General features: G+C 53.5%; 1 protein-coding gene across 1 annotated transcript in view; it reads right to left on the bottom strand.

Annotated features, from left to right (window-relative positions):
* The window catches only part of PNPLA6 (patatin like phospholipase domain containing 6), a 24,901-nt gene extending 15,729 nt beyond the window's left edge, over positions 1-9,172 (bottom strand). The window contains exons 1-14 of the mRNA XM_007953699.1: positions 9,146-9,172; positions 8,724-8,811; positions 8,473-8,555; positions 8,184-8,281; positions 7,591-7,731; positions 7,345-7,504; positions 4,731-4,811; positions 4,328-4,456; positions 3,771-3,851; positions 3,528-3,690; positions 3,100-3,183; positions 2,302-2,411; positions 1,999-2,166; positions 1,836-1,913 (exon numbers count right to left, since the gene is read on the bottom strand). Coding sequence (XP_007951890.1) covers positions 1,836-1,913; positions 1,999-2,166; positions 2,302-2,411; positions 3,100-3,183; positions 3,528-3,690; positions 3,771-3,851; positions 4,328-4,456; positions 4,731-4,811; positions 7,345-7,504; positions 7,591-7,731; positions 8,184-8,281; positions 8,473-8,555; positions 8,724-8,811; positions 9,146-9,172 — 1,491 coding nt within the window. The remainder of the gene's footprint in view (positions 1-1,835; positions 1,914-1,998; positions 2,167-2,301; positions 2,412-3,099; positions 3,184-3,527; positions 3,691-3,770; positions 3,852-4,327; positions 4,457-4,730; positions 4,812-7,344; positions 7,505-7,590; positions 7,732-8,183; positions 8,282-8,472; positions 8,556-8,723; positions 8,812-9,145) is intronic.
* Between the last annotated feature and the right edge of the window lie 381 nt (positions 9,173-9,553).

Below are 9,553 nucleotides of genomic sequence, written 5' to 3'. Positions count from 1 at the left end.
CACACACACACACACACACACCCCTCCCTTGTAAGAATTCCTCCTTGCTGCCCTTCTCTGTTCCACTCTAGCCTGCTATTTCCTGGGGAGCAACATGCTTCTTGCTGCCACAGGACGTCTGCACGGGCTATCACCTCTGCCTAGAATGCCCGTCTCCCCTGTACCTACTCAAGTCCTCCCCCTCCTTCCTCCTTAGCCAGGGTCACTTCCTCAGACACTGCCCTGCTTACACGAGACTCTGCAGGGCCAAGAACATCTCCTTCGTAGGGCTAACTGCATATGACTTTATAAGGGTTTGTGTGGTCACTTGAGTAATGTGTCCCCCACAGAACTGTCAGTGTTCCACGGGCAGGGTCCACGTTGGTTTTTCTCACCTCTGGAGCAGGAAGCACAGGACCTGGGACATAGTAGGTGCTTGTTAAAAGATCCCTCCCTCCTGCCTAGTGTGTCTGCCTAGCCCTACATCTCCCAGATTCACCCCTTTACAAGTAACAAACTGAAACTGCCCAGAGTTCTATCGACCATACAAATCTGTCTGGTACAAAGCCCCATACCCCCAAGAAAACAGATGGCATTGAGTCAATTCCAACTCATGGCCACCCCATGTATTGCAGGATAAGGTTTTCATGGCTGTGACCTTTTAGATGCAGACTGCCAGGCCTTTCTTCCAAGGTGCTTCTGGGTAGGTTTGAACTGATGATCTTTCGGTTAGAAGTCAAGCGCTTCACTGTCTGCACCACCCGGGGACTCCTAACCAGCCACCACTGAGTCAGTTCTGACTCACGGTGACCCCATGTATGTGAGAACTGCTCCATAGGGTTTCCTGTTGAAAGCAGATCACCAGGCCTTTCTTCCAAGGTGCCCCTGGGTAGGTTTGAACCTCTGACCTTTCCATTAGAAATCAAGCACTTAAACATCTGCATCACTCAGGGACCCAAGTTTTTGCTGTTGAGTTGATTCTGATCCATGGCCACCCCATGTGTCAGAGTAGAACTGCGCTCTACAGGATTTTCAATGGGTGTGTTTTCAGAAGCAGATCACTGGGCCTTTCTTCTGAAATTCCCCTGAGGGGACTCAAACCACCAACCTTTCAGTTAGCAGCTGAGCATATTTGCTGTTGACACCACCCAGGCCTTTCACCCTTTCAAACCTTAAGCATCTCAGAACTGAGCAAGCTTGGTGGGGAGTCACTCCGTCACCTCATTCGCACGGACAGAAAAGCTAAGAGATATCTTAGGTAATTTGCCCAAGGTCACATGATGAGTCAGGACTTCACTTCTGGTCCAGCTCATCCAGAACACACCCTCATCTTGGCATTTCCTGACTGAGGACCGAGCCCCAGTCACTCTCCCCCTGTAGCTCTGTTTCCCCACACGAGCACAATGATATGACTCGGCAACAATTTCCTACAGCTCCTGGGTGCCGCCAAATCCCGCCCCTGAGGCTGAGTCATGGCCTCTGGTGAGGACACATGGTTACTGAGCACCTAGCCCAGCAGGTGCACAGGCTGCAGAGAGCAGGGTCGCAGGCAAGAGGCAGAATGACAGGGAGAGTGTCAGGACCAAGATACCAGAAAATAGAAGTTACAGGGAGGATCAGGGCAGGTCGGCAAGATCTAGGAGGTGGAGACCTAGGGTGAAAGGTTCAAGGTTGACAGGTCCAGAAGGCATGGGGTAAAAGGGCCAAGGTCACAGGATCAGGAGTCAGGGATCATAAATCATAGAATGTCTGAGGGTGGGGCTGTTAATCACAGGGTCAGAGGTCAGGGATTAGGAGGGCAGGCTGTGTGTTCCTAGGTCAGAGTCACATGGTTAGAGGTTAGGGGTCATCCTCACCTGGTCCCCCTGGCGGGCAATGATGGTACCAGCTTTAGCATGATGCAGCAAGACCCGGCTGTTCAGAAGAGTGGGGTCCTGGGGAGGAAAAGTCATTGAGATAGACCCAGCCAGGCTCCCCTGCCCCTACCTGTCCTCCAGCTCCCACCCCCCAGCTGCCCACCTCAATGCGCATCAGCTTGGCCAGCTCCCGCTTGGCTGCCTCAATGATGCTGCTGGTCTGGCGGCCTTGGTAGGGTCCAAAGGGGCATCCGCCGGTGGCCGACTCGTCTTCACAGTAGCTGTACTCACAGGCGCCTGCTGGCTGCTCCCGGGGCTCCTGAGTGGGGGTCTGCAGGGGGTAAGACCTGGGACCCCCAGCTTCCGCCCAACCACTCTGGTCTGGGGGCTTCCCGCTTGGCCAGACCACATCCGGGCTAGGGAGGGGACTGGAGTCAAGGAGGGGAGAGAAAGGGCTGGGCTGTACCCGAGCAGGGGCTGCCTGAGGCCCCCCTGAGGCCTCTTCCTGCAGGGACACAGAGATCCGGCCACGCTCATACGCCATGTCGAAGTCCGAGCGGGGACCGCCCTGCAAGCCTGTGGGTGGGCAGTGAGCAATATAAGTGCAGTGAAAATAAGGGTGGCTATAACGACAGTGTAAGCCCAACCACCTAGGGGCAGTGGTAGCTCAGTGGTGGAATTCTTGTCTCCGATGAGGGAGACCTGGGTTCAATTCGCAGCCAGTGTGCCTTATACAAGGTCACCACCCGTCCGTCAGTGAAGGTTTGTGTGTCTCTAGGATGCTAAACAGGTTTCAGTGGAGCTTCCAGACTAAGATGGACTAGGAAGAAAGGCCTGGCAATCTACTTTTGAAAATCAGCCAATGAGAGCACTACGGATCACAGTGATGTGATATGCAACCAATCACAGGGATGGTGCAAGACTGCACAGCATTTCATTCTACCATGTATGGGGTCACCATAAGTCAGGCACTAACCCGATGGCAACTAACAAACAGCAACAAAAGACCAGCCCTTATCTATGTGCCAAATGTCAAATCCATGGCAGACATGACTAATCAATGCCTACACTCTCCCTCTGAATCCTTCTGACCACAGGTGGGACAGCACCACCTCAGTGGGTACCCATAAAAAACACCTAAGAAAGTACCATCATCATTCTCATGTCACAGCTAAGAAAATCAAGACAGGTGCCTGGATTCCCACCCAGCAGCTCAATGGCCTGCACCCCCCACCCGCCCGCCCGCCTGCCTGGTGCTCTGAACCTGAGATGTCCACGGGCATGGAGATGCAGCGACTCAGCAAGGGGGCCGAGGGTGCCTCCAGGGAGGTGGGCTTCACTGGGTCCCCTGGGGGAGACATGTGTTCAAGTCTTGCCCTTCAGAGCCACTTGGTCTAGAGCTGAAAAGTTAAGGGAGGTCTGGGCAGAGGTCAGTTTGGAGGCCCCAGGGATCAGGGACTAAGAAAAGAGAGCCCAATGCATTCAAGGGCTGAGGCCAGGGGTTCCTGGGGAAACAGACAGGAGTCGGAACTGGGTACTCAGCTGGGACTAGGGGTCCCTTGGGGGCTGGCAGGGATCAGGCTTGTCCCCTGGGAAATGGAGAAAAGGGATTTGAATGGGACTGGGAGGCTGAGGCTGGGGGTCCTGGGAGATTGGATACCTGGGGGCCAGGCAAGGGTCAGTCTTAGGTACCTGCAGGCCCAGGCAGTGGGGCCCCAGTGGGGTCAGGTGGCCGGCCAGGGGTCTCCCTTGGCTCCTCAGTAGTTGAGGAGTTGACCACCCGCTTGGAGCCACGCACAGGGCTGGTGCGGGCTGGCAGCCCAGGGCTGGGGAAGAGTCGGAGTGGCTGGATCTCCTGGGGCAGAGGACAAGCTGTGGCACTGGCCCAGGAGTCACAGAGATGTCCTCAAGCCCCTGGGCTCATCCCTAACTCACGTGGCTGAAGAGCTCGTTAGTCAGACCGAGGTAGTTGTGAAGTGCCAGGAACGTGACTCTCTGTAGCCGCACCATGATGATCTGCGAGGGAGAAGAGCAAGGCCAGGAATGGCATGGAATGAGGGGCCCAAGGGCAGGGTCAGGAGAGGGGTCAGGAGAGGTGGAAGTCAGAGGTGTGGTCAGCGGGAGCAAAGCCAGGGATGGAAATAAGCCTCAGAGAGGAACAGGGTAGCTCCTCAAAGTGAAAGCTGGGACCAAAGGGTAAAGGGATGGGTCAATGGATGGGCAGAAGAGTCAAGGTTGGGAGCAGTGAGGGGCGGGGCCAGACTAGAGGAGGCACTGGGGGTGGAGCCTAGAAGAAATTAGCAATCAGATCTCAGATGCTGGAGAAAATGGGGCGGGAGGCTGCTAGTGGGTGGAGTCAGGGGCGGGGCCAGGAAGCCTCGCTGCTCAGGGCCGATAAGAACAAGTGCAAGTGTGGAGGCCGAGGGGTGACCCAATGACTGGGACCTGGGTAAGGCAGATGGAGGGGGAGGGGGGCCGAAGGGCCTGCTGACCTGCACAACCCGCACCAAGCTCTCGGGGTACTTGGTGAAGACGGCAGAGAAGGCCTCCACCGGCAGCCTTAGCACTGTGGAGTCGCGGGCAGCCCGGGCAGAAACCGTGCGCTGGGGATGCTGGTGACCCTGGGGGCAGAGGAGCCTGTGGGCAGGGACTGTGATCCTGACCCCAGGAGACCCTCACAGCCCCTCTACTCTCCTGCCGCCTGTCTCTTTAAGGACCACCCGCAAGGTCAGGGGCATATCAGACACTAGGGGATTTGGAATGACCCTACACATTCCTGCTTCCAGCCTTTCATCCTCATCCCCAACCCCAAGCCTGGAAACGGACCCAAGGACATCTCCAGCTCTGTCCTCAGGGTGTGTCCTCACACCCTGATGCCCCTGCCTGGTCACTCACGGTGATGACATCCAGGATGCTCAGGAGGCTGTTGACACTGTCCCCAGGGACCACTTCCTTCACCACACAGTCCTTTGAGTCCTGAGACAAAGGGGCCACTAGCCAGTGAGGGCCCCACCCTGCTGAGCTGCGTTCCACCCCAACACACCCTCACCCAGGCAAGAACCCATGGAACTACGGACCAGCACCCGTTCCTGTCTATCACTAACTCTAACCACTGTTCCTGTAGCCCACTCTATTCCCTTGGTCACCCATTCCACTGTCTCTAGACCACCAGCCTCTATATGAGACTGGATTGAACTGTGTCCCTCAAAATAGCTGATGAAATCCTAACACTGGTACCTGTAAGTATGAAGCTGTTTGGAAATAGAAGATTTTCTTGTTATGTCAGTGAACTCATAACAGAGCAGGGTAGGTCCTAACCCTAATCCCCTCTGAGCTACAAAGAGCAGAGACACACACTGGGGAAGAGAAGGACAGATGATAAAGAGAGGTACATTTACAAGCCCAGAAATGCCAAGGGTTGCCAGCAGCTACTGGAAGCTGTAATAAACAAGGACTGATCTCCCCTAGAACACGCCCTGAATTGAGACTTCTAGCCTCCACAACTGTGAGAAAAGAAATCCATGTTCTTTAAAGCCGCCTACTTGAGGTCTTTCTGTTACAGCAGCCCCACATACCTCATACAATGATGTTAGGCATTTGTCAAAACCCGTAAGACTGTACAACACAGAGTGAACCTTAATATCAACTAGGGAGTCTAGTTAATAATAATGTTTCAATATTGGTTCAATTACTGTAACAAAAGTAACACAAAAATGCCAGATGTTAATAATGCTGACACTAGGAGAAACTGCGTGCAGGGGAACCAGACATATATGGGATCTCCCTGTACTTTCTGTATAATTCTTCTGTAAACATAAAACTGCTCAAAAAAATGAAGTCAACCATATGTTTATTAAAAAAAAAAAAAACAGATAGTGGGGAAGTAGGAAAATGCTAGAAAGATTCTGTACTGCATTATTTCTCAAGTTCCTTGTAAGTTGGTATTCCAATTTAAAGAAATGAAAACTAAAATTTGTAGATGGCATTTTGTGGAGTGCCCAGGGCAAAGTGCATAGTGCCCAGGGTAGTGGAAACGGTGAACCCACCAGCTGCTAACTGAAAGGCTCGGGGTTCAAGTCCACCCAGGGGTGCCTCCAAAGAAAGTCCCGGTGATCTACTTCCAAAAACCCAGCCATTGAAAACCCTACGAAGGACAGTTCTACTCTGACGCACGTGGGGTTCCTGGGAGTTGGAGTCAATTTGGTAGCAACCAGGAGATGTCAGAGAGGCAAGGAAGTGCACTAGCACTTGACTGGAAAACAAAAACCTTGGCCAGGCATCAAATGAATAATTAAAGAAAACACACTTTATACTTGTTAACTTAGAATAAAACGTTGAACAATGCTGAAAACATGCTGAGCGAAATAAATCAGTCACAGAAGGACCAGGATTTCACTCACAGAAAATGGGCAACCATACAGAAACCAAAGCTTGTCAGTGGTTACCAGGGGTGGGTGGGAGGAGGAAGGGGACAGTTACTGTTTAGGGGACACCAAGTTTTGGTTAATGGTGGGGAAATAAGTCAGAAAAGGACAGTGACAATGAGTGTACAACGTGAATAATAATCAATGTCACTGAGTTGTACATGTAAAAACTTGAATCACCAAATGTTCTGTTATGCATATCCTCATTATCCTCATTACTGTCATTAATTGTCATCGAGTCAGCTCTGACTCATGGTAATGCTATGTGAGCAGACTAGAACTGTGCTCCATAGGGTTTTCCAGGTTGTGACCTTACAGAAGCAGATTGCTACACCTTTCTTCCAAGGTGCCTCTGGCTGGGTGGACTCAAACCACCAACCTTTTGGCTAGGAGTCAAGGGCTTAATCATTTGCACCGTCTAGGGACTCCCTGTATATTCTTATCACAATAAGAATAAAGGCATACCAAATGATCAACAATTACTTTAACACAAAAAATGAGAGTGTAAGGAGGCAGGGAAGCTAGATTAATTGAAACAGAACTACCAGAATGGAAACACTGAGACTATTCACACACTGTGAAGAATGTAACCAATGTCACAAAACAATTTGTGCAGAAACTGTCAATTATGAACCTAAATTGCTGTATAAACCTTCACCAAAAACACAATAAAATATGAAGAAAATAGAACACATATATACATAACTGAAAAAGAACAAACCCACTGCCATCAAGTCGATTCTGAGTCATAGCAACCCCCACTGGGTTTTTAAAGCTGTAAATCTTTAAGGAAGGTGTGTGTTTCATCTTCCTCCCATGGAGCAGCTGGTGGATTTGAACTGCTGACCTTTTGGTTAGTAGCCAAATGTCTTACCCACTACACCACCAGAACTCCTTAAAATATGCATATACATGTGCATATAAATTAAGGAGAAAAATAAATAAAAATAAGCCAATGCTAACGATGTGGAAATAAAAGACAGACCACTGATCTGGTGGACCTGGTGATGGCTGTATCCCTGGCCATCCCCACTGCCCAGCCCCAGCTGGCTGCCCCACAGCGCCCCCTGGAGTGGTCTACTTACAGGCCCGGGCAGGCAGAGCTCCAGCAGGCCATCCTGCACCACATAGATGCTGGCATCGGGCTGGCCTGGCCGGAAGACGTAGTCCCCCTGGCTGAGCCGCTGGAAGACCATGTGCCTACAGAGTTCCAGGAAGAGAGGCTTCTCAAAGTGGCCCAGCACCCTATGGGACAGGCAAGCAAGGGTGGCAGGTCAGATGGGCTGCAGCCCTGCAGCCCTGTGGCCCCCCGGCCTGGCCCCAACACTGACCGCACATTCTTGAGCATGTAGAGCACCTCGGAGGGCAGGTGGGAGTTGGCCAGGTCGCCCTCTGTCAGGTCAGCCTCCAGCACAGCGGGCGGGGGCTCCTTCCGCTGCAGCGTGGGCGCCTCTTTCTGGATGCGCAGGATCCTGGTAGCAGGAGAGGTGTGGGAGGGGGCAGGGAGGGGTCATAGAGAGCAGGGCTCAGCAAACAATGGCCTGCAGGCCACCTCCTTCTGTCCTGCCACCAATGTTTATAAAGGTTAATTAGCACACAGCCACACTCATTCATTTATGTCTCGTCTATGGTTACTTTCACACTAAGACAACAGATTCAAGTACTTGCAACAGAGCCTGTACGGCCCACAAAGCCTAAGACACTTACTATCTGGTCTTTTACAGAACAAGATTACCAACCCTCAACATAAAGCCCTGATCATAAATCCCTGAGATAGACCCTCGATGGAGGCAGATTCCTGACATAGCTTCTACCATAGGGACAGATGCCAGAAATAGCACTGCTGTTTGGGACCTCTGAGATAGGCCTTCTAGTAGTCATAGACTAGATCCTGACATAGCCTCTCTCCTGGAGGCAGCCTTACTTTTTAGCGATGTTGAGCATCTTAAGTTTCTTCTTCATGCGTGGCCGGGAAGTGGTGGAGACTGAGGTGTCCACCAAGGAGGAAGTGGATTGTGACACCTGAGAAGGTGAAGGGGGGTGACGGGGTGGGGATGGGTCAACTGTTAGTTCAGATTGTGAGGAACGGGGGTGTGTGTGTGGGGGAGCTAGATCCAGGAGTACCTAATCAAGTGGGAGAAAGGCCAGGGAAGTACTACGGAAGGGGCAGGGCCTCAGTGTGGTCAGTGCGACCCCAGGGGTCCTGAACTCACCTTCCGCATAATCTTCCGGCCATAGAAAAGCACTTTGTCCCTTTTCCGGAATCGATACCGGGGGCCATCGGGGGCCGGGGTTTCTGGGGATGCGCGGAGAGGTGGACTGTGAGCTCTGTGCAGAATCTACGCGGCCGGAGGTGGGAAGGCGGCGTGCAGAGCCCAGCAAATCCCATCTCTACTGCCTCAGAGACCACACCATTTCAGCTTCCCACCCCGCAGCCTCCCCAAGTGGCCTCCCAGATCCTCACTCGGCACTCGCAGCCTCCGCACCAGCAGAAGGATGACCACGGCCGTGACCAGCACCACGACTCCAGCACCGATCATCACGCCCAAGACCTGCGGGACGAATGGCACTGACTGCGTATCGCATGGCCGCCCCGCCGAGACCTCCCTAGGGCCCTGGGGGCCCTGGAGCCCGTTCCATTCTTCTACCTTCACCCCCGGGGAAGTCGCAGCCAGCTCGGGCCTCGGTGTCTCCATCTGCGGAATGGCCCGGCGCTGCTCCCTCCCCGGGGGCGCGACTTTCCCTGAGCCTCCGCAACTCGCGCAGCAAGCCGGGAAGAGTAGTTCCACGGGAACACAAATGCCACGTTCTCGCGAGACTGTACTATACGCGCTGAGCGTGCCGGGAATTGTAGTTCCCGCGGCATCACACATTCTGAACTCTCACCATTCCTGTTTGCAGCGGGGCCTCCATCAGCTGCCTCAAGCTTGTCGGCGGGAATGGCAGCCCGGAGTCCTGAGGAAAGTGGAAGCTAGAGAAGCCTGCGCAAGTCCGTCGCTCTGGACCCGCCCCGCCCCTGCCGGAAGCTCCGCCCCCTGAGTACCCTAGGCCCAGAGTTCTAGTTGCCCCGCAGGGATGGCTAGAGGGGCGGGACTGGGGGGGCCGGCCAAGCTCACAACCGGGTCGGGTAGAGGTGAGGAGGGTCGGGTAGAGGTGAGGAGGGTCGGTATGGCAGCTTGGCTCCTTCACCTATGCACCGTCCCTACCAGGCGCCGCTCCCGTTCCAACCCCGCCCGGAGGCCAAAGAGCGTATGGGCATCCCTGCCAGTTGTCCACGCACAGTGCCCCGCAGGG

This window comes from Orycteropus afer, unplaced genomic scaffold (assembly GCF_000298275.1).
Source record: "Orycteropus afer afer isolate SDZICR_OR568_19922 unplaced genomic scaffold, OryAfe1.0 scaffold00405, whole genome shotgun sequence".
NCBI classification, from domain to species: domain Eukaryota; kingdom Metazoa; phylum Chordata; class Mammalia; order Tubulidentata; family Orycteropodidae; genus Orycteropus; species Orycteropus afer.
This window is presented reverse-complemented; position numbering and strand designations above follow the sequence as displayed.